This window comes from Dendronephthya gigantea, unplaced genomic scaffold (genome assembly GCF_004324835.1).
Source record: "Dendronephthya gigantea isolate DGI-Jeju-01 unplaced genomic scaffold, DenGig_1.0 000015F, whole genome shotgun sequence".
In the NCBI taxonomy this organism is placed as follows: domain Eukaryota; kingdom Metazoa; phylum Cnidaria; class Anthozoa; order Malacalcyonacea; family Nephtheidae; genus Dendronephthya; species Dendronephthya gigantea.
Window position 1 is genome coordinate 2,393,360 of NW_021163025.1, and position 23,104 is coordinate 2,416,463.

A 23,104-nucleotide genomic window follows, 5' to 3' on the forward strand; every position below is an offset into this window, starting at 1 on the left:
CTCTCCAAGAGTTCTTAATTAAAGTCAATTTAAAAAAAGATAGTCAGATCGCATCGCAGGCGAGATAAACGAACGCTGAGTATATTCCGCGCTGAATTACCGTCCGATTGGCCTGATCTCTGCCTGAACCGGCTGCCAAACGTAAAGCGCGTAAAATTTCGAAGATTTTCGAATATTTTTCTTCAAGAGGTGTTTTAATACAAGGTAGATGTTTATGGCATGACGGCTTATAGCAATTGTGAATCATTTGAAGGGGTCAAATTCCTGCATAAGTTGTTAAATGAACGTGCTTTGGTCATTAGCGGTCGCTTTACGACATTTTTTTGATAAAATCACATCAACATGCCAGCTTTGACGTCGCGGTAAAAGTTGTTACAGGGCGATTCTCGAAAGCGTTTGAAATTGGACAAAGTTTTGGCGAGGCTTTGAAAGGAAAGTCCATACTGAATCGGAGTTGTTTTGATGCGTAAGAACTATAGATTGGTATGCAAACAATATTAGGGACAGGAACCACCAATGGCGAGAAATGAACTTTCTAGAACGGCAAAGAATAGGCCATTGAATTGATTATACTTTCATTATAGCACGATTTAAATACTGCCAAGGCCATGGAAGAAGGAATTAACAGATGAAATTATCATAAAAAAAGTTACAACATCATTCATTAATCGAAAAAGAATTGCATAAATATATATACAAAATTATCAATGTACAAATCACATGTGAATATCAGCTCAAAACTTATCACAACGTTTCGCGATATTCGAAGTAGTTTTTTTCAGGCTGAATAAATTGAAATTTGGCGTTATGCTTAAATGGTGTTTTTTATTTTATTTCGGCAGAAAAATTGACGCACAATGAAATTACAAAGTCCAACAGGAACAAACAGCATTATGGTGTTATACGGTTATACCACATAGGTTAAATAACAGAAGTACCAATGTATGAGGCTAAATTCCACCCACAAACACCAGCTAATTTTTGAACAGTCATCCCATAAACAATTTTACGAACTCTTCCTCAGACAATCCAATATCAGTTGCCCTGACAGTAGCTTAGTACGCTTTTAAGGAACGACTTTCAGTCTCGATTATATTGGGTTCTTAGGAAGACACGAGCTGTTCAGGACTTCAGCAGGAAAGATTTAATCTTATTGCAATTTGTTCAATCCGTATGATTAAAGGAAAAATATTTTGCATTCTCAACATTCAGGAACGTCAAAATCAAGACACAAAGATAAGGCTAACAGGTAATTACTTTTCACTAAGTACTCTTAGTGACCCCAGTCAAGGGGTATCGTCATTTTTTACTGCAAATCGGATTTGGAATAGCTTGTGAGAATGAAAAATTGCACGACGCGTCTTTATAGCGTTCTATTGCTGAAAAATGAATAGCTATCGAAGCATCTGCAGAAGAACGGGCAAATTTTGAGCAATAAAAAAAATCATCCATCCAATGGATAGCGCTATCCAGCGTTCCTACAATCAACCGCTGATCAATGATCAGTGGTGAAGAAAATGATCTGGCGAGAGAAAGCTTGAACGAAATATATTTATAACCGTTACACAGTTTCCTGGTCTACTGGTGAAGACTTGGCCTTTTAGGAATTTCTTTTGAGGAAAATGATGTAAAATGGAAAACAAAGCTGGCTACCTCAAGAGTTGATGGTGTCTAGTGGTGAAGACAACTGGTCTTGCAAACTGTATGCTCATGGTGCCCTGGAAACAAGGTTCCTGAAACAAGGTTCCATCAGTGCCCTGGAAACAAGAAAACAATCAGCACAAGATTTGTGGCCTAATGGTAGTGGTAATGGTTGTTTTAAATTGAGTGAAATAGACAACCATTGCCTAGCAACACTACCAACACAGCTGTCAGAGCACTCTCTGGTCTAGTGGTAAAGACCTTGGTCTTTTGTCATTGGTTCAACTGTTCAAGTCTTCTTAAAGACTTTTAAAATTTGAACATTTTACTGTTAATGAAGTTATGAAGCCTGGTGAGGTTAGGTTGAAAAAATTGAAGTGGGTTGGAAACAGACCCCAGTTTGTGATGTCGCATCATTATCAACCATCATCACGCTGAGGGTCAAGATTGAGGGTCTAGAACCAGAAAGACATGCGCTTTAACCTCAGTGGCTTTAACATGACCATATAATTAACTTCGAGGGAAATTTGGGGTAATTGAGGGATAGGTAGGAATATACAAAGATTTAAATCTTTACAGACAGGTAGGGTCAATGAAGGGTATATATGAGTACAAAAAGACGTATAAATAGAGATTGATCGCTGAGTTATATAATTAACAAAAAACTAGATGAAAAAGGAAAGAATTATTTTATATTGACCAAAGATGCCGGATATTTGCATTTATGCATATGATTATTCAGTCATTTCAGTACCTATCTGAATTCACTTACTGTTGCTTTTTAAAATTTAGGGTCCAAATTGACGAGAATCTTTCTCGAATTAACTTTCATGTTCACATTTTACTTTTTTTGCGCTTTTCTATTATTGAATTTCGACGTCCATTCCACTTGCGTGGGACGTTCGTGGACTGCGTGAAATCACGCCAGCCTCCTCGTAGATGATCGTGGTGAGCTCGGGAAACGAGATTGATCACGTGGCCAGTTTAAAACCCTCAGTCTTGAAAAAAGCGGGAAATATTCTACATGAATGTTTAGTTGAATCAAACCACGAAAATAACTCGCAATTATGTCAAAAAGAGCATTCCCTTTTAACAGCTGCTCGCCTCTACAGCTCAAGACTCACGTGGAAAGTAAACATGTCAACAATAACGAAGAAAGCAGGCAAAAGGTTTATGGTAAAGTATTATAATAAAAATAAACCAAAAATTCTTGTTGAGCATTGTTGCAAATTATTTACAAAAATAAATAATTTATATTACTGTTATGACATCATAGTTACAGGGAGGGTGTCACCCCGTGGAAATTTGCACTTGCCACTGCCTGCTTCTCCCATTAATTGTGCTAGTGACCATACCCATGATAACCTGTATGCAGCCTGACTTTTTGGGGCAAAGGAGGAAAAATAGTTCACCAAATGCCTGAACTATTGGAAATTTTGCATCATGCCCTCAACAATGTACCCTGGCGAAGATACGCCAAATTTTACTATAAAATATATAAGTTTTGTAGCCCCATGCTTAAGATCTTCGGCATGAGCCAACGGTACCTCTGCAGGTGAGCATACAAATGCCACTCATAGATAAACTTATTTTCAGCAAAAACACAAAGTATGCTCAGAGCTGGAGCGAAGGCACAATGTCAAAAGGCAGAGGAGGGCAATGTTCAGGCCACAAATATTTGTCAAAACTGCAAGAAAGGAAATTATTCAAATCAGCTGGCAAAATGTTCATTTTGTGACAAGAATGTCTGTGTCTACTGCTTCAATGTTTGTTTTAAATGTGAACAGAATTTTTGTCACCTTTGCTCAGTTTTGAGGTACCATCACTACTTTTACTTTAGGCTTTTTTATGCTATTTTATAGTAACAGTGTGCTTTTCTTTGAAAAATTAAACAATCCAGTTGACAATATAAAATTCTTGACAACATTTTGATTTAGTTATGAAGATCCGATGGAGAAGTCCTACTGTTTATCCTGTGCTGGGTCATAGCCCTACCACATGCAGATACGATTGGAAATTTCAATGTAATTTGAATTTGTACATATATTTATTATAAATTAATTAGATAAGAGCAACATTAGCAAGCCATATGTTATGTATGGTAATAAAATTAAAAAAAGACTAAAATTTAATTTACAATATTTCAAATACAGGCCTAAACGTCTTGGATTTATGATATTCTGGTATACACAACTATAATACCTTGGATCTGATATATCCATGGTTAAATTATATGGTGTACTTGTGAAACCAAGAATAAAATGGGTATTACAAATATATTCCTAAATTACACCTAGCTGTGTGTCCATTTGCCATGGTGTACAATGATTGCATGAACTCAGTTAACAATAAAGAATAACTTAAACACAGCCAGTTAATTACATTCTTATAATAACAAACTGTTATACAAAAAACACTCTTTATCAAACAGGCATGTCTGCAAACAAACTCCCGGTTGCAATATCACTCATTGTTTTATCAAGACGAGGTCTTTTGGGGTTTGGTGGTTCTGACAAGGATTCAGATCTTTGTAGTTTCTAAAGAAAAAATCAGTTTTCTATGAGCAAAAGTTATGAACTGTCTGTTTGATTAAAATCCTGAAGAATATTCCTACCTGGCCAGAACTGTCTTTGGATTTGCTGCTGGGAGATATTGTATGAAACACAAATCCTCTGGTGGAGTTTGGTGTTTTCTTTGTTGTTGTTGTGGTGATTGAGGAAAGCCGTGACATTTGAACTTTATTTCGTTTCAAGAATGAACCACGTTTCTATGTGAAGTGGAAATTGGGTTAATAAAAGATACAAAGTCACAGAATTAATGGTCTTTGCTGTGTCTTTACAAACCTGAGACATCTTTGTAGAGGTTGAATCTTGTCTTTTGAGCACTGGTTTTTCAGGCTCTTGCGTTTGCTCCTCTGAAAAGATCGTAAAAACCAATTCATCAAAATTAAATTGTAAGGACTCAATATTTCCAAGTTCATAGTACACCTACTCACCATCTCCCATATTGCTTCTGTCATTTATCATGCCTAAAATAGTCTGGCTATTTTCATCCACCTCTGTTGGTTGTGAGTTACTCTTTGTACGAGCCAACTGCAAACAACAATATTCATGTCAGAGACAAGTATACATACACTGTTGTGGTCATTGTTATGGTGATTATGCTGAGGTGTGTATTAAACTCGAGGGATTCACCTGTTCTTGAAAAAACTGGTCTTTCTCATGCCTCATTTTTCTTCTCTCAAGTTCAGCTTGAGGCAGTATCTCATTATCCACAATCTCATCATCACCCCAGAGGACTTTATTGTCAAACATATCATGCTGCGAATCCTCCAGCCCTTGCCACTTGAAATTTCTTGCTCGACCTCCCCCCTCTGAGTAAAGATCTCCGTCTTCCAAATATCTTTCTTTTAACTCTCGTAGTTCCCGTTTATCCTCGTCAATCACTGATTTTCTGCACATAAAGACAGGTTGACAATAATTTATCACTTCTAAACTCTTCCTCCTAGAAGTCCAGTAAGGACCGTCTCTTACTGATCCAGTGTTACTACAGGAGAAAACCTAAACTAAACTAAGCTCTACCAGTTCTAAACTATTCTCTCTTCATGTGCTCACTCCAGGAACACCTTCGTTACTTACAGATGAACCTTGTTCACTTGTCGCTGAAGTTCCTCGTCAGAAGGAAGATCTTCACAATCCGAATCTTCCTCAAGTTCATCGTCCCCAGACTCTTCCTCCTCATCCGAGCTTGCGTCGCTTCCAGACAATTCAGCCTCTTCGTCCACAAAGTTGTCTTTGTTGAAAACTGGACTAAAAAGGTAAATTCCGTGCAAGGTAAAGCATCAAGCTCGTTGATGAGCAAACGATTAACTTCGAAACACTCACTGCGCTTTCTTGTCGTAAGTAACGCCATATTTTCTTATTTTTTTCATTTCATCGCCTCCTGTCATTTCGTCGTCTGAGTCTACTTGTTTCTCATCATCACTGAACACGTCGTTGTCGGAATTCTCGGAATTTTCTTCAACATCGGAATCTTCTGCGATACAGGAATCCTCCATCTCGAGATCAGATTCCAGGTTTTCCTCCTCATTTTTCCCGTCTTTTGACTGCGGAGTATTAGGAAACTTACCTACGAAGTGAAATGCAAAACACTCTAATCTAAAAGCGATGAAAAGATAGATTTACAAGTGGCGGGTTTTGCAAAGAAAGCTGGTTTACCTGAGCACAATGCAACAGCATCATTCATGTTATCTTCGTCGTCTGCCATATTTTCAAACATGGCTGACAGTCCTTGCTTAGATTTTGATGGTTTTTCATCATTTTTATCCAGTTCACTGAATACACCTTTCTTTCCATCTCTCGTCTGATCATTCCCAGAGTCCTCTGTATTCGCGATGTTGCTGAAGTGGCCTGAACACGAACGAAGCAACTCGTTCATTATTTTCTGGTCTTTTCTCGTTGACTCACTTTGAGCACTGATATTTGATGAACTCTCAAATGTAAGGCTTCCTCGTTCCTCAGATAAGAAACTCTTTCTTTTTATCGGTAAATTTTCCCGAGCAAAGATCTAGCAATTCATTCATATTTTGGGATTCAGACGTTGTCGTTGGTTGTGGATTTTCATCATCAAACTTCCCAGAGCAAAGTCCCAACAATTCACTCATATTTTGACTTTCACACTCGGGATTCTCATTCTTTTCATCTGTGAACTTTCCCGAGCAAAGGCCAATGAGTTCGTTCATGTTTTCTTGAGATTCTTCACTGCTCTTATCCCTTGCTGTTTCTGAAAACTTTCCTGAACAAAGGCCAAGTAATTCGCTCATTTGTTCTTGAGATTCTGTGGTGACGTTCGTTTTTGGTTTATCAGAAAATGTTCCAGAGCAGAGACCTAGAAGCTCGCTCATGTTTGATTTATCGTTTACCAAATCCTTCTTTTTCTTTTTTTTACCTGTACTGAGCAGAAATCTGTTTAAAAACAAATATACATTTGATCATTTATTGCTACAAGCAGACAACGGCTCCAATATTGAAAGATTCCGACCTCAATCAGACCTACCCTTGCGTGTCGACAAATTGCGTGAACTGCGTGTCTTCATCCAAAGCGAAATTGAAATCTTTCGAAGTGTTTAAACCAAGCTTTCCATCATCACCTTCACCGTACAAATCCTATTAAGAAACGATACAATAAGTACTGTATCATAGAATCGTCCGTATCATAATTTACAAATGATGCAGACAACTCTTTGCAAGTACCTGGGAGTCTTCAATAGGTAGAGTCAGCTCAGAAATAGGTTTGGGCCTCTAAAAAACAAGAAAATTGAATAGTTATGATACTTCTAGGAATACATACATTGTCTCTCAAAATTCTCCCTGAAAAGCACTAACTTTTCATCACAAAATCTCGAGACAAGACGCGAGGCTTAAGCTAGTTTTTTTTCTCGTTTCTGTCCAAATCCAATCTTATTCTTCACGACTTTAAGATCTCTTTATAATCTTTCCTATATTCTTAACAAAAGACGTGTCTAGTTCAAAACAGAATCTACAAAGATGTAAGCTTGTTCAACCTGATCTTTTTTCGTGCTAGAAGAACTCTCAACGCCAAGTAATCTCTGTATCCGGGAAAACGGCGTGAGACCGTCGTTACTGCTCGATCTATCCAAATTCTCTGATGACCTGTTGTTTATCTCGTATCGTTCGACTTGGCCATTGGGTACGTTTGATGCATCAGAACTTAGTTCACTTATTGATGTCTTTAACTTCGTAAACTTTGATGTCTGGTCGTCATTGAGACAGTCCTGCGTGTCTTCCAAAGAATCAAGTCTTAGTTTCATACTCTCCTCAGAGCTAACACTACCATGCTCTGAAAGTTCTTCATCTAAAGTACGGTCAGCAGTTTGATTTGAATTATCTGAAGGGAACAGATCCATTGTCTGATCGTCTGTAAAAATTTGATGTTTTCTCACAGGTTTTGGCTGTGATTTGAAATTCCCGTAGTTTGTGTCCGAAGCAGCGATGCTGTTCGATTCTTCCTTATCAAATTGGTCGTCGTTTATTTCATGATTTTCCTTATTTTCCTGCTCTTCCAAGCTTTGTTCTTCTTGAGCCTTCTCATCAGCAGCGTTCCACTCCTCCATTTCAAAATCGCTATCTGAAAAAGTCAGGTGATAATTCAATGTTCAGTCAACCCTAAATACACGAATTTAATTCTTGAGATTAGGTTAGGATTAGGGTTAGATTTAGAATTAATCCAGCATAAACCTAATCTAAGAACTAGACTTAATCCTAATCATCAACTGACTGTGGAGGGAAAATTTCAGGCTTGCACAAGCGAGAATCACAGCTCTCCTTTGTACACTTCCATTGCACTGGAAACAAAAGTTTTATGATAAACTTATTAACAATCAACCTTCACTCTCATATTCTTCTTCTTCCTCCTCTTCATCACTAATTTCTTCATTATCAATCTTCCGCACCGACTCATGGATCTTTCTCACTTCAGCTCTCTGTAGTTTCATGTTTGCCTGCAATTTTTTCTTCAAACTTCTCAGGTCATCACCTAAAAAACATGCAAATGTAGATTTGAAGTTAGAAATTTTCCATCCAAAGCTTCCTCCTAAAACGCTCACAGATGTCTTAACCTGGTTTAAAAACTGGTCGAGCTATTTTCTTGTTTTTCAAACTCTCTGCTTCCACCTCTGTTGTTTTTGATTCCTCCACTTTGTCTGTTATTTCAACCACATCAGCCTGTTTTTTGACATCCTCTTCCACAGGTTTATCCTGTTTTAACTTACTTCTGTTGTGTTTATAGAACCTAAGAAAAGGAAATATAAATTCATATACATTGAATCTTTGCATATTATAACAGTGTAACCTTATGTATATCCAAACTACACATAGATCAACCCCATGTGAAAAATATGAGATGTACAATACAGAAGTGCAAAGTTTACATTAACAGGTTTTACCTTTTCATCAAATGATCTAAACCTGTAGGTTTTTCACAAGAACTTTTGTCCAAAAAGAAGGAATCATTAGCAACAGTTAACTTTGGATTTTCATGAACTGTTTCATTGGGAGTTTCATCTCCAGTTGCCATATCTTGAGGTATTATGTTTTCTTTTTCAGGCTCCAATGTGGTTTCTCCATCCCTGGCTGTTTTTGTTGGCATCTCGCTCCTGTTTATATTAAAATGCTCAGGTCAGTAAAAGAGGGAGGGGTAGCATTGTTTGGAGGGCACACCTTCTATTTTGTGGGGTAAGAGAAACAAGGAAAGATATACTCCTGTATTGTCATAAATCTTGGATAACCATATCTCTTTCTGGAAGAGGGTATAAATTGCATTTATTTCATTACCTGGATACATTGTTGATTGGAACTTTTTTCAAAAAGTGTGTGATGTTCCTTGTACCAGGTTGATGATACGGTAGTTTCACACGCGACTCTGAATACAAAAATATTCTTGGAGTATGTTACCTGGTGAATAATCAAATAAGTTCTGATAAGATTACTACCTCTCACTAATCGTTGAGTCTCGCTGTGGAGGTTTGTAACATTCTCCTTCTTTGCCTTCCGTTTCTTCGGTTCTCTCACAGAACTTGTGGTCACATCCAGTGTTGTCTGATGAATATGGTAAGGTGTAGCATATAAGTGTAAGATGTTAAACTATAAGATGATTAAGATTGGTGCATAAATTTAAACCGCTCAATTAAAATGTTATTATTAACACTTTGACCGCCAAAGACGGAGATTTTTGTTTTTTGATCGATTATCACTTATTGATCTGTCTAGACCACTGGCAGGGAAAGTGTTAATAGATAGTTACTACCAGTATAATAACAGCAAGGTAGAATATCTGTTGGTATTATACAGTGTACTTTACATCTAATAGACTAATACCCAGTGTTGTGGTAGGTCTTGTAACCATCTCTTTATGGTTGTTAAATAGAGTGCACTCTCTCGTATAATAGACAAAATAGACAAACTCCTTCAAGTACAGTATATATTCCACGATATAAATTCAAAATTGGCAGTTGTCATTAATTAAAAGAGTACAAAATGTACTCAATTCTTTAAAACTCACCTTGATCTTTTTAGCTTTCTTCTTAGCTTGCTTTTTTATTGCTTCAAGGCTTTCCTCGTTGTCGCTGTCAAATGGCTCTTCAACACTCTCTTCTCCTTCACTGTCGCCATTCAGCCCATAATTCTTGACCACATCAACACCATCTTCTTCTTCATTGGCCTCAGTTCCACTATCAATCTCAGCATCGTAAAGATCATTATCCACCATAAACAGCTGTAAAACACCACCAATAATACCACAACCGTTTAATTAATGAAAAATTACTACCATTATGTCCTTAAATCGCGTTTTCATACCTGCTCGCTAGGATTTTCCACGTCCTCCATATCTTTTACTTCCAAATATAACCAAAATACGCGCCAAATAACAAATCTCGCGGGCTGTGTTTCCATTTACAACAGCAACACTTCCTACCAACTGTTCTTCGGAAAAACGTAATAAATCTCAAATGTTATTTAAATTGTTTTGAATGAAACTACAGAATTTTATTTTCGATTCATATTTAGCATAAATTGATCATTATTTGGCTCCAAATACGCATTCTTACTCGAAGAAAAATAAATATTTCTTATTTTTTTCGGCCAATGAACATTCGGTCTTTCTTCGGCCTGGATTCGGCGATACTCGTACTTCTCCGACATGTGAGTATTTTCATCCTTTTCTTTCAAACGTTGTTTTGTAAAGGTGCTTCTTCTATTTTTAAATCACAAAATGGACAAAATGGACCCGAAGTTATTGAAAGAGCATGCCAGTTTTAAGAAAAGAAGCCTTCTCACACCTTCAGTGGAATCTAAGAAGTCAAAAGACAAGGCAAAGGAAAAATCAAAATCGTTTAAAGATGATTCCTCGAAGAAGTCACAGAAGAGAACGTTCAGCAGTAGTTTTTCTCAGCCGAAGAAAACGCCAAGTAGTTACGATTATAAAACCGTAACACTTCGTCCGAAGAACCGGTTTGCTGTTCTAGCCAGCATCATAGACGCTATGAAGAAACGCCATCTTGACGGGGAGTTTGATCCACTTTCCCTGGATGAAATACTAGATCGGATCAAGTACACAGACATAGATCCCAACGATAAGAGTTGGTTGGCTAACCAAGCTTTGAGAGAGAATGAAAAGCTAACTTGCAAGGCTGGGAAATTCGTATTCAAACCAATTTATAACATGAAAAACAAAAAGCAGTTTTTAGATGTTTTGCAGCGGCACTACAATGAAGGCATGGGAGGAATGCTTTTTGGCGATGTTGAAGAAAGCCTTCCTTCTGCCGAAAGAATTGTCAGGAGCACAATGAGAAAGGGTCATGTTTTAACTGTGACTAGATCAACAGATAAGAAAATAGTGCTATTGCATAATGATGTACAGCACTGGATGGATACTGATGCAAAGTTCAAAGAACTCTGGCATCATTCTAGTGTTGAAGGAATGGGAGAAACTGATATTGAAAGATATCTTGTGAACCATGGTTATAGTGCAATGAAGGATTCCGCTTTGAGGAAGCCTTTGCCTCCAGCTCAAAAGAAACGAGGCAATCGAAAGAAGAATAATTTCAAGGTTCAAAATGTCCATTTGGAACAAGGACTTTTAAAAGACTTCAATAATATACAGAAATGAGAACATGTTGTTTGCCTGAGGACAGCTGTCCAAGGCTGGATAGCACTATTCACTGGATAAAAACCTTATAAATTTTGAGCTGTTATTAAAAAGAATACTAAATTTAGGAATATTCCAGAAATAGTCCAGGTTATATTGAACAATGGGCACTTTTATAGCATTTGAAAAAAACCTTATGAGGTGGATAGTACTGTCCAGCGCCTGAGAGAAACTTTCTACTAAAAAGCCACAAATATTGAAGATCCTGTATGCTAATATCCAACTAAATATAGCAATCTCCACTTCTTGTTCGAGTGATCTGAAGGCAATACACCAAGAATCCTATGACCTCTGGTTTAGAAATATTGGCTGCAGACACAATGGAATGTACAAAAGGGTTGTTTAACTTTGGTGTTTTTTTTTATCGAGATCCACTCTAGTGTATGTTTTTCTCACAAAGATATGTAGGGCATAATTATAGAAGAGCAATGAGACAGAAATATTCATCTTTAGTTACAAATCATATCTGTGGGAATTGCAACAGAAAAGGCAAGCCTAACAAGTGAATGTGGTTTGCCTGTGTACTAGTATAACATACGGTTAAAAGAGTTATAAAATTATCAGCCAAACTATCGTGTACTCTTGTGACATTTTCTAAGCAGACATCTTGTGTATTACCATGTAAAAAATCATGAGAAATTCATTTCAATATATGCATATTGTCTGGCATTAAGAGGAAGAGAATGTGTTAAGTGAACAGCACAACCCCAACGTGATTTCGAGACAAACGCTTATTCCAATTTTGTTTAAAAGAGGTTACACTTTCGTGTTAAAAAGAGTTGTACTGTATTTTGTCGTATATCAGGAGGAAAGGAAAGCTTTTGCTAACCTGGGGTGCAATTCATTTCGAAATTGCGAAAAGCTAAGTTTGATGAAATTTCTCTGCATGAGCCATGACCGCCAAAAGCTAAGTTTGATGAAATTTCTCTGCATGAGCCATGACCGTGTTTATTCTGGGAATGCTGGTGAATCATAGTCCAGTCTCAAGGTCCATTCCTTGGCACATAACAACATATATTAACAATTTATTAAGATTTACATTGTTTATAATATATATTTTAGTCTATTTGAAACGTTTCTGCTTCTCTATGTCATCATGATTAGCCCCGAATACACTGGTTAAAATCCTCCATACAGCGATTTGAGTTGCTTGTGTTTAAACAGTTATAATATACGTTCCGACAAGACAGCTGAATAATAAAAAAAACACAACAATTAGCAAAGCATAAAACAGGAATTTAGAAACAGCATCTATTTATAGTGGATCCAAGGATTTTTAAATTTTTTAATTTTAGCTTTATCTCAGATTTAAATCGTTTTAGGTTTTGTTGCTTGTTGTACCCTTGTTCGACCGCCCCCTGCCTCGAAAACACCGGGTTGAACAGGATTCCACTCTCCTATAGTCTGGTTTCAACTGATATCTTTCAATAGCACTCAAATCAAACTCAGTTGGCGAGCTCTCTTTCTCGAAGGAAGCGCGTCTTCAAACTGAAAATGCATGTTTAAGTACGATTCTTAAATTAAGTAATTTATAAAACAAAAAGGAAAACCATCATCTTGAATCATTTTATTCAACTTAGGCTGCGCGTATAGCGTTGGAGTGCCCGGCACTGGCTCAGCCTAAGTTAAATCTGGTTGGAAAGCACAGCACAGGTTTCTTGAGCACTACCTCTGCAAAGAGATAAGCTGAGATACTGCTCGTTTCTGTGAGCACTGTGTCCAATTTCATTTGAAGGTGCGTGTTTAACCTAGGGCCGGCTAGAGCCTTAGTCTGAACATGAGCAGCCCTATACTCAAGTTTAATACTTCGACTATATGTACAGTCAACTTTTCCCTCCCAATTTTGACAAGCGCTTTATGGAGATCTAATTTAGAGAGGTATAGACTATATGAATGCGATCTAATTTGGACCATGATTGTCCGGTCTCTATCGTAGTATACTATTAAGCCCTTCATTTTCATGTCCAGTACAAAGTCTGGCAGCTCTTAAAATAAAGTTCATCTATATTGGGAAGTATATTCTCCATGTTGAAAATTGAATGTTAACTATTTATGATAATCTAGGATTAAAATGATGAGCGCCACCTTGCTGGAGCCGTTAAGAAAAAGCTTGTAATTAATTATATTCGCAGTTCAACGTTAATTATATGGCTGGAAATATTTTTCGAAATTGAACGATAGACTAAACTGAATACTCTAAAAGGAGTATGAAATACCATACCTAATTTGTAAATTTAAAGGGCTCGGGGAAAGCAGTCTAATTGCATCAGAATATCGTTGAGACTTACAAAAATTGTCTCTCGTCCAAAGATGCCTTTTTCTGATCTGTTTTCGTTTCTTCTTGGTGCGGGGAGCGCGTCTGTTATGGCCAATGAAGCAAGCACAAGGAAACATAGGCATGTGAATTTCATCGTTGACAACATCTTGCGTGAGCCTTCAACGTTCTTGTCTTCTATGTACAGACGAGTGCTTGTGCTATCAAGCGCAGAAAAAAAGATTGTCTTAAATACTGTGGGTACTATCGATATAGCAATTATTACACTAGGCGTGGGCGTCATGATTTAAAATTAAAATCCGACCCATTTCCCGTAATATTGACAACGATTTTTGTACACTTTTTATAATCCAAACAGATTCCCTTTCATTAAATATCATCCAAGCTGTGACGCGTCGTGTTTACCTCAACATTCATTAAAACACTTTGATGATCTTTCCGCAGAAAACTTGATTGTTTGCGAAGCTATATGGCGCTATATAGCCACGCATCTGGTGTCTAAACACATGCATTGCCCTATTTATTCTCTTATATCTATAAACGTGTTTAATCTATGCGTTCGATCAATTAGTTGCACGAGGAATTAGGGATTATTAAATTTCAAATACAATTAATTTTGAAACCGCAAAGTAAACTAGCTTTGAAACTGTTCCCATTTCTTCCTGGCTCCAAAAATTAATACCTCCGTTATCAGGGTGAAAAACTTTCGTGTCAGTTAATCGCACGCGTCTCTAGGATATACAGCGCATTTAATTTGTATATCCCAAAACAAACACAAAACAATGAATTGAAAAAATTTTAATCTTCTGCCTCGTTAATTCCTTCCATAAGCTTGCTAAAAACTGGGAATCTTGAAAGGGCCTTCAGTTGTTAAGAGAATTATGCAGCCTAATGAATCATCATGAAAGCTAGGAAGATCTGCTTTTCAACCCAAGCGTTCATTTTGTTGGAATAACGTTTATATATAGTTGCGTAGGAAGTGTTGCAGGGAGCGTCTCTATCTTAACACTTGCATTTGTTAGAGAGAAATGGATCAGGAGAAGGCTTTATCATCGCGCATACATTTACTATTACGTTAGTAACCCAAGTACTTTATATTGAGTCATGTAGTCGTAGACGCTTTCTTAACTTTGATTAAAAATTAAAAATTTATAACCGAAGACTTACAACTAAAAGCAAAGCTCTGTTGTCTCCCGCTAGTTTTCTCTGCCCTTCGTGGCGGTGATCTGTCAAATTGATGTATTGCATGAGATTACATGCACGGCTATCTATACGTTATACCACAATATAATTTGGTTATTAAATGTCACCATTGCTTCTTAACCTTGAACAAATGACGGATCTTGCCCACAACTACGGATAAACACCGTTTCCTAACCTTTGTGAATTCGACCTCTTCTGCAAAACCCAGTTGTGACTTCAAAACCGGCTGGCATGAATGATTTTATTCTCTCTCATCCTTGCACGCTAGCTGTATGTTTTACACTCAATATCGCTATGAAATAAGCCTGCAGGGAAACTAACGCAATTCATACCATAAATAAGCCTAATATATATACTGGTCGTGACCTCTCCACTAAGTCCACTTAGTGGCCAGACCAAAATCATTCTGTGAGCATTGCGAAAAGGCGAGTTCTTTTGAAATTGATGCAAATTCACTCGTGAACGTGTCGTATATTTAGTTTGATATATGATTTGAGTCATTTCCCGATATAGCTAAGATTTAGGTGACAAGAACATCGCCTCTCGGTCTAGCTTTTTGCTAAAATCATTTGTAGCTATAATTTAATACAGATTTATTTATTTTGCGACAGCATGGCTGGTTTGAATGAAACCCTGTTTTTTAAAGGGATAAAAATATATTATGATACCAAGACTGAATTACAACTCTATCTTAACTGCCTCTGCTAATTTGTAATAGTTTATATTCCCCAAACAAGGTTTTGAAACGAACTATAATAAAAACCTATAGAATCCACCTCAACATGGCAACTTTTTTAAAACAATCTCATGGCATATCATCGCCAGAGACCTCGAACTTTTATCGTTGCAACAAAATTTTATCCTTCGCCGATGGATTATAAGTTTGCTTGCATGAAAATGAGGCTTGTCTGGGCAAGTTTAATAAATCGATATTGCATTGTATTGTTCACGTGGTTAACATGTGCTCCGTTTTTTTAACAGATGCATGCAGATATGAGTGAAAAAGGTTCATGTTTATCAGGGGGTTATTGCAATCTTTCTCCACAAAGGTTTATTGCTGGCATGCGAGTATCAGTTAAATCGAGTTGCATGCAGCCAGGCAAAAGTTGTAATGCTGGCGGGCGCTGGGTAGTGGCAAGACGCGTTAAAAGGAATTCTACCCCTCCTCTTCTTTGCTTTTGGCTTTCCCCACCTCAGATGCTTCATATATTGAATGTTGATATGGGAACATTCCGTTGAGCGGTTACAAAGTTCTATGTATAGTTCGTGTGCTTGTGCATAGATTGTCTACGGTATTTCAGCCAGACGAATTGCGAGTAGAAATTGTCTGCCTTCTTGCGTCAAAAGCGAGTTTTTCTGCTCGATCGTATCATAGCGACGCAAAGGCGTCGAGCATTGTTTCCTGAGAACTCAGCTGAAAATACAGCGATATTAAAACACACAAATTTCCCACGTCAATTGCGTCGAAAATACGTTAAGTTTTAAGTTAAACACTGGCCTGAAAGACGCGCCGACGAAAATAGCCAAGTCCACTCAATCATCTTCACAGACGTATTATTTGTCTAACGTATACGATTAATCCAACCTTCAGTTAGAAATTAATAGCCAATCAGCTCACGAAGACTGTAAGAATTTAACTACTTCCCGCGGTAATGCGTTCGTACAAAAATCTTGATTAATATTAGTTCAATCATTTTGGATTAATTTCTCTACACGCTAGTTGAACATGAAATCATTAATTTTTTTTACTTCTAATTTTGATTTGTGTACATTGTGGACCGACAGCGTTTACTTTTTACATTAGAGAGTATTACACGTTGTGTAAATAAACTAGCGGTGTAAGAACTGACAAATTTCGATGCAAATGAATATTCATTGCTGTTAAATATGACGAAACGAAGTCGAATGAAAAAGAATCATATATTTTTACCTTTTTGTGCGATCCAAAATTGTTATGATGACACTACTTAGGCTCCCTTCTGGTGATGCATCAAGTGACTTGTTTAATATTTTATTGGCTTTTATATTCTACTAAATTGAAGTTGCAATTCTGCGGCAAATATCTCCCAATATTATCTTTCTTTTCTCCCATCATAACTATATGATAATTAAGTGCTTGGCGTCCATTTACGGAACTTAAAATACTAAGAGCATGGTATCCATTGAAAAGATTTCAATTATTGATTATGCTTTAGGGCAAAAATGAGATCTTTTGGCTTTGTACTCATTGTTTGACATGATTCATGATTTTCTTCTTTATTGAAACGGTGGAATACGTAAAAAACTGCAGTTTGTTTGCGCAGGCGATGCAACTCGGAGGCCATTTGCAATTTCGTGCCACCCGCCACATTTTTCATGCATAAAAACCCTGTAGGGCAGTTGATTTAGGAGCCGAACGTATTTATAGAGTCACGAAAATATTTCTTCGGACATACCAGGATGTTTCGGCCTACTCTGCAACGTGGCTGAATTCAAACTACGCCTTTTAAAGAGGCGGGAGTTTTCAGCTGCAGTTCACACGAGTCTTGCAATTACGAAAGAAACAAGTGTTCATCTTTCTAATATAAATGACGGGACAAATCAGATCATTCACTGGCGAAATAGTGCATAAAGAAATCTCGACGTTTCGAGCTGAGGCTTCCTTAGTAACAGAGGAGGACTTCAGATCGAAGCATCCAGATGTCTTCACTTGATATATTATATAGGCTGTTGATGGACTGTGTCCTCGGATATTTGACAAAACTGCAAACTGCCTGTGTTTGGACCATGCCCTCCTTTATATATTCGACTTGTTTTCGTCTCTTCCATGTAACAAATAAATTAAAAACATGGGAATAAGGAGAGATGATGGCTCATCTCATTATCTGCTATTGTTCTGAATTCGCCGCTTGAAAGACCGCAGTGTGCGAGACACGCCCTGAATATAAACACCCACTAAAGTAAAACCTTGATTGCGCTATTATCTCAAAGAATCAAATTATGTATATGCTTTTTATAAAAAGACCTATAGCTGTGAAAACGTGAGCCATTGCTCTTGGATGCAGAGCTGTCATGTGGGTGGTATTCAAATGCACCTGGCAAACATTGCTTCATTTGTTTCTTTATCTCATGTGGGTGACAGTTGACACAGCTATATACTTCTTGCATCTCCTATCTCGTCAGATTTTAGAACTAGGGTATTCTTCACATATTTAACGTTGAAAGGTAGAGTTGTGGTCACTACTATAACTATTAAATACAAGATCTCGTAAATTGCGTGTATACAATCTTTCGATCTGATCTTCATTCTCATTCATTTGTTTGAACTGCGGGATTCAAAATGGTTGTCTTGTGTTTAGGCCTAGTGTCAGCTATTATTCTTGCGGTATAGTTTCAGCTGTTATATACAATCATCAGCACTGGGAACGCATAACAATGTTATACAATCTCCCTCGCCCACGTTCCTGGAGTATCTCCTTTGTAAATTCTAAGATTTTACCTTTCGAGTAATGAATTATAAATAAAACTGAAATAATGTAAGTTTCAGTATATACTTTTCAATGAAAATATACGATTGAAATTACTTATATTTATGATATTCGTCGTGAAATATATTTCAATTAACTTTCAAATTTAATACATAGATTCTTCACAGACCGATCTGGCTAAGTCAAAGGATTCTCAAAGCGTAAACACAAAGTTAAAAATAGTTTGATCAAAAAAGCCCACGAAAGACTGAATGTGAATTGCAGAAAAATCGACTTCCACGTTTAGGGAAAGTCAGTACAACGAAATAAGCGAGGTATATATTTTCACACGTGCGGTGTGAGTTTTCTCATATAAGTAATGAGAATTTTTTGTGAGTCAATTTGGTTTGTGACGTATCCTATGACGCTGCCTATTTCGACCAATCACAAGGCTCCATCAATCTTCTCGGAACCTTCGATATGGCGTAGTCAGCCACGCGTGCGTTCAGGCATAATATACGCTTGCGTTTAACGTTGAGTTGCCATGCATGCACTATCTGCAATTTCGCAATATACGTTACGTTGATTCAACAAGTTATTAAATATACTTTCCCACAGGCCACAGGGTGGTTAATATTGGCATTGCTATCATCAACTAAAAATAGGTTATTAGAATAAAAAATTAGTCTAAATTACTTGGGTTTTTTTCAATATTATGAATTATCATCTTTTAGATGTAATCTGTTTATCTTTATGTCTCGGTTGATTATTTTAAATGAAATATGCAAATATCCCATAAACTTCGCTCAAAGATGAATATTGAAGATTTAAGAGGAATTGTATCATTTTGTGTGATTTTTGTTTTCAATTTTATCCATGCACCTTTAGGCCTAAATTCCATCGTTCATTTGTTAAATGTGTAAGATAAAAAAGATGTTTCAAGCCATATCTTCGTCTCCCTTTCTTGACATGAAATTCAGCTGCCCTGTTATCAAATATTTTATGTAGTTAAGGTAATTTCTTTCCATATCTACAAGCAGCCACATAACAGAGGTAAAATTTAGTAACCACACACGACTAACCATGACGTAGATAATCTCAACCATATTTTCAGTCTCAAACTTTTTTAATAGCTAATTGACTTATTGCCAAGGCTACTCCTTTCCAAGAACAGACCCGTTATTTTCTATATTCACTGAATTCCCCTTCCCGGCGGAATGAAAATAAAAGGGTTCTCTGTTATTCAGTATCGAGTTTAGGTTGGACGACGATAACCTTACTAAAAGATAACTGCTGAGAGCTTGCCAATCGACAGAGGAGCGAATGGGAAAACATTTGAGCGATTAGCCGGAAATCAATCTTAACGAATTAGATTAATCTGAGATCCTCGAATCCGTTCAAACAACCGGTGTCTCTCGCATTATGGGTGTGCCTCGTCTCCTGAAAATTTTCAAATATTTCCTTCAAGATATCCATCATTTCTGTCAGCCGCCTATCAACACATCCTTAATGCGCGCATTAGTCTAAGACGGGATTTGTTTATTCACTTCTTGGGTATGAACATTCTGTTCTGTAATACAAACACTCTGTGAATGTTGCCTCCCAGGTGTCCCAATGGTCGCGTGGATGCATGTTATTTCACACAATATACAGGAAGAATACCAGATATGAGCCAATCTTCCATCAACTTTACGCACTAGAACGAGAATTCCAATGACGCAAGTTCGGCACAGACTCAAAAGAGAAAAGTTCAGAAAAACATATGAACTTCTAAATTAGTTAAACTCGACTTATTTATCTTGGATGCCACTGCGAGTTATAATGTGTTCCTTTGAAGGCCAAGGTGAAGAAGGAACTGGTTAAGTTTTATTTACACATGGCATAAACTCCATCAGTTGGTTGAGATTTCCTTCTGGAGGTTCGCGTGATCAAATTTGAAAAGGAAACCTAAACTTTATTTTTATTGGATATAGCTTTATCAGTAAACTGTCTCTCCCTATCCGGTAAAGATAAACTCTCGTTCATTAATCTATTTTTACTACAGGAGGAAACCTAAACTAAACTAACTTTATTTATACTGGATAGCTCTATCAGTTCTAAACTGTTCTTCCTAGAGATCCAGTAAGGATCATCTCTTATTGATTCAGTGTTACTACAAGAGGAAACCTAAACTAAACTAACTTTATTTATACTGGATAGCTCTATCAGTTCTAAACTGTTCTTCCTGGAGGTCCAGCAAGGATCATCTCTTATTGATCCAGTGGTACTACAGGAGGAAACCTAAACTTAACTAACTTTATTTATACTGGATAGCTCTATCACTTCTAAACTGTTCTTCCTAGAGGTCCAGTAAAAATCATCTCTATATGTAACCAGGTTAGTTTAGTTTCATATGTTTCCTCCGTGGTATAAACTGGATAGCTGTATCGCTGCTAAATGGTCCATGGCAAGAAAATAAATTTTTTCACTCATGCTGGATTAGTCTGTGGTTAGTTCTCCCCCGAGGTTCAACAAGGGTCATCCCTACCTCGTCTATAACTATATAACAGGAAATTGAGTGCCTAAAAAGAACCATGCGGTGTTTGTCTGTCTGTCTATAAAAGTGAATCATTTCAAGAGCATGGCCTCCCAAATCGTGTGTGTTTATCTAACCTTTGCGTGGATTTATATTTTGATAACAATGATTGCGGATGTTGTCACATGCATGCACTGCACTTCTATAAATCATTTTCCTTCCTTAAAACGTCTTTGATCTGCAGGAAAATATTTGCACAATGGGGCGAGAGGGATTGCACATAATTGCCTGTAGCCTGTAGTCCGGACCTATGTAAAGAGTTCTAAAGCTGATGGTGAACACAATTCGTTATATACCTCTAAGGAAAACAATTTATCAACTGATATAACTACCAATATCACTGTCAGGAGTTGGGTATTTAAGGTTTTTCCTGTAGTAACGAGACATATAAAAGTGAATCCCTATATACTACTGGACCTTTAGGTCTTTATATAGGAAGAAGGGTATAGAACTGATGAATAGAACTATCCAGTTTATAACGTAGGTCCTTTGACTGGTGATTGATGCCTTCCACGATAGCTGTATGTGAAAGCAGTAAAACACATGTTAAGTTACCTACTTAACTATTTCATCAGTTCCCAACTTTCTTCATCACGCACACAACAGTGGTGCCCGAGTGAACCTGCCGAAGTTGTCGACAGACACAGTGGCAGGAATAAAGAAATATATCAAAATATAAACCATACGTTTGTCTTGAAACTAAAGAGGAATGTGTTTCATGTGTTGACCTTTGGTAAATGAGTGAGACACTCAAGAACAATGATTCACTCATTAACTATAGGAACTAAACACAACACTCGGTTTACACGCGTCTGTGAGAATGCAACCAAACAACGATGAAATAGGAAAAGATTTGTCACGATTGCATCAATGCTCGCTTTCATGAGCTTCATCATGTTGCGTTGGGAGTAGATCATTCAGATTGTAAATTAGTACTCATGTCAACGAAGATATGTTTTCATTGACATTCGCACTGAGTTCAGTGATGTACATTTGTTACATATTATTTAAGATGGGTTTTTTTGCCAAGAAAAGCTGCAATGATTGACATTTTCAATGGCCTCAATTTATCCACTCAGTTTTAGTACCGTAATCTCAAATGCGCATTTAAATCATTACCTACACAATCAATTATCAAAGACGTTTGTATTAACTTATTGCTTTCGAATGAATAAAATTCTAGCAAGCATGCATCACGTTGCAACATTTTGTCGAAAGCATTCCTAAGCGAACATTGCGCAAACCGTATGACTTGCCAAGTCATACTCCCCCATATTTCTTCCCATTTTTCGTCTTTTCCACTGTATACTCATTTATATTTTCGTATAACGCTCTTCTAAGTAAAACCGGGATCAGTCAATCAATGGACCATACCAGGAATTCGCATATTATTAAAATTAGATCATTTGCAACCTGCGTTAACTGTCATTTTACGCCCTTATATGAAATACAGTTAGACTAATCTATCTGAAAAAATGCAACGGATCAAGAGCTTTGACGCAGGATCGATTTTCATAATAACTTCATAAAGAATTTTCACATAAAGAGTTTTCGATTGAATCTTCATGTGAATAACAAATTCCTGTCAACTGACTGCCTTTTGCTCAGAGGGGCAGTGCGCAGTTGCCACATCAAATGGGACTACCCGTGAGATGTAATCATCTCAAATCATATCACGTAGTAAGAGACTTTATGTCCCACTGTTATCTTAGCATCTTCTAGGGCGCTTTTTTATGCTCCATACAAAGTATATATAGCATCATGCATCGTTCATTCCTAGCCGTAATGTTTTGCGCTGAATACATTTATTGATTCAACGCACTCCCCGTCGTTTCCAAAGTTGCCTTTTGCTTTTAATTTTAACTTATCTGATCAAACCAGAAATTGAATGGTAATAAGCGACCATTTATTGAGTGACCTCAGAATACCTAACGCATTACTAACGCATTACCATAGCTATGAATTCATAAATGTCTATTACCCAGCTAGCTACCCCACTACAAATACGCCAAAATACTCTAGCAGTAAATACTGAAATAAGGTAGTTCATTCTTACCGATAGGCGACGTCGTCTCCCGAACCGGTTTGTGCCGTGTGTTCTGCGCAGCAATGATCACGGGATAATGCGTGTATTAAGATGATGTTATGACTGCGCGCACATTTTGTTCCCGCGTGCGTGATCACGAAAGGCAGCCTAACATTTTCAAGAATTTCATTTGATGCCATCGTGTCGTATTT

General features: G+C 37.2%; 2 protein-coding genes and 1 long non-coding RNA gene across 5 annotated transcripts; 1 reads left to right on the forward strand and 2 right to left on the reverse strand.

The window, feature by feature from the left end:
• Positions 1-3,703: 3,703 nt before the first annotated feature.
• LOC114519983 (claspin-like) lies at positions 3,704-10,139 on the reverse strand. Its single transcript, XM_028540175.1, is given in 19 exon segments — positions 3,704-4,178; positions 4,256-4,408; positions 4,485-4,555; positions 4,637-4,733; positions 4,836-5,094; positions 5,280-5,450; positions 5,526-5,769; positions 5,859-6,156; positions 6,158-6,605; positions 6,697-6,806; positions 6,894-6,941; positions 7,205-7,788; positions 8,047-8,196; positions 8,279-8,451; positions 8,606-8,815; positions 8,994-9,081; positions 9,152-9,257; positions 9,721-9,933; positions 10,017-10,139. Coding segments are annotated over 19 exon segments (3,567 nt in total). The 5' UTR covers positions 10,047-10,139; the 3' UTR covers positions 3,704-4,064.
• Positions 10,140-10,359: 220 nt separating this feature from the next.
• On the forward strand, positions 10,360-12,145 carry LOC114519982 (general transcription factor IIE subunit 2-like). The gene has a single exon (XM_028540174.1). It carries the CDS (start codon positions 10,432-10,434, stop codon positions 11,326-11,328), a length of 897 nt encoding a protein of 298 aa, XP_028395975.1. The 5' UTR covers positions 10,360-10,431; the 3' UTR covers positions 11,329-12,145.
• A 204-nt stretch (positions 12,146-12,349) lies between these two features.
• LOC114520212 lies at positions 12,350-23,022 on the reverse strand. 3 transcript variants are annotated; one of them, XR_003686671.1, is made up of 4 exons: positions 15,021-15,035; positions 14,810-14,868; positions 13,656-13,842; positions 12,350-12,557 (listed from the first exon to the last, which is right to left on the reverse strand). It is a non-coding gene; the product is annotated as an uncharacterized LOC114520212 (long non-coding RNA). The 3 variants fall into 3 exon arrangements; XR_003686669.1 differs by lacking the exons at positions 14,810-14,868; positions 15,021-15,035 and adding an exon at positions 22,923-23,022; XR_003686670.1 differs by lacking the exons at positions 14,810-14,868; positions 15,021-15,035 and adding an exon at positions 14,048-14,108.
• Between the last annotated feature and the right edge of the window lie 82 nt (positions 23,023-23,104).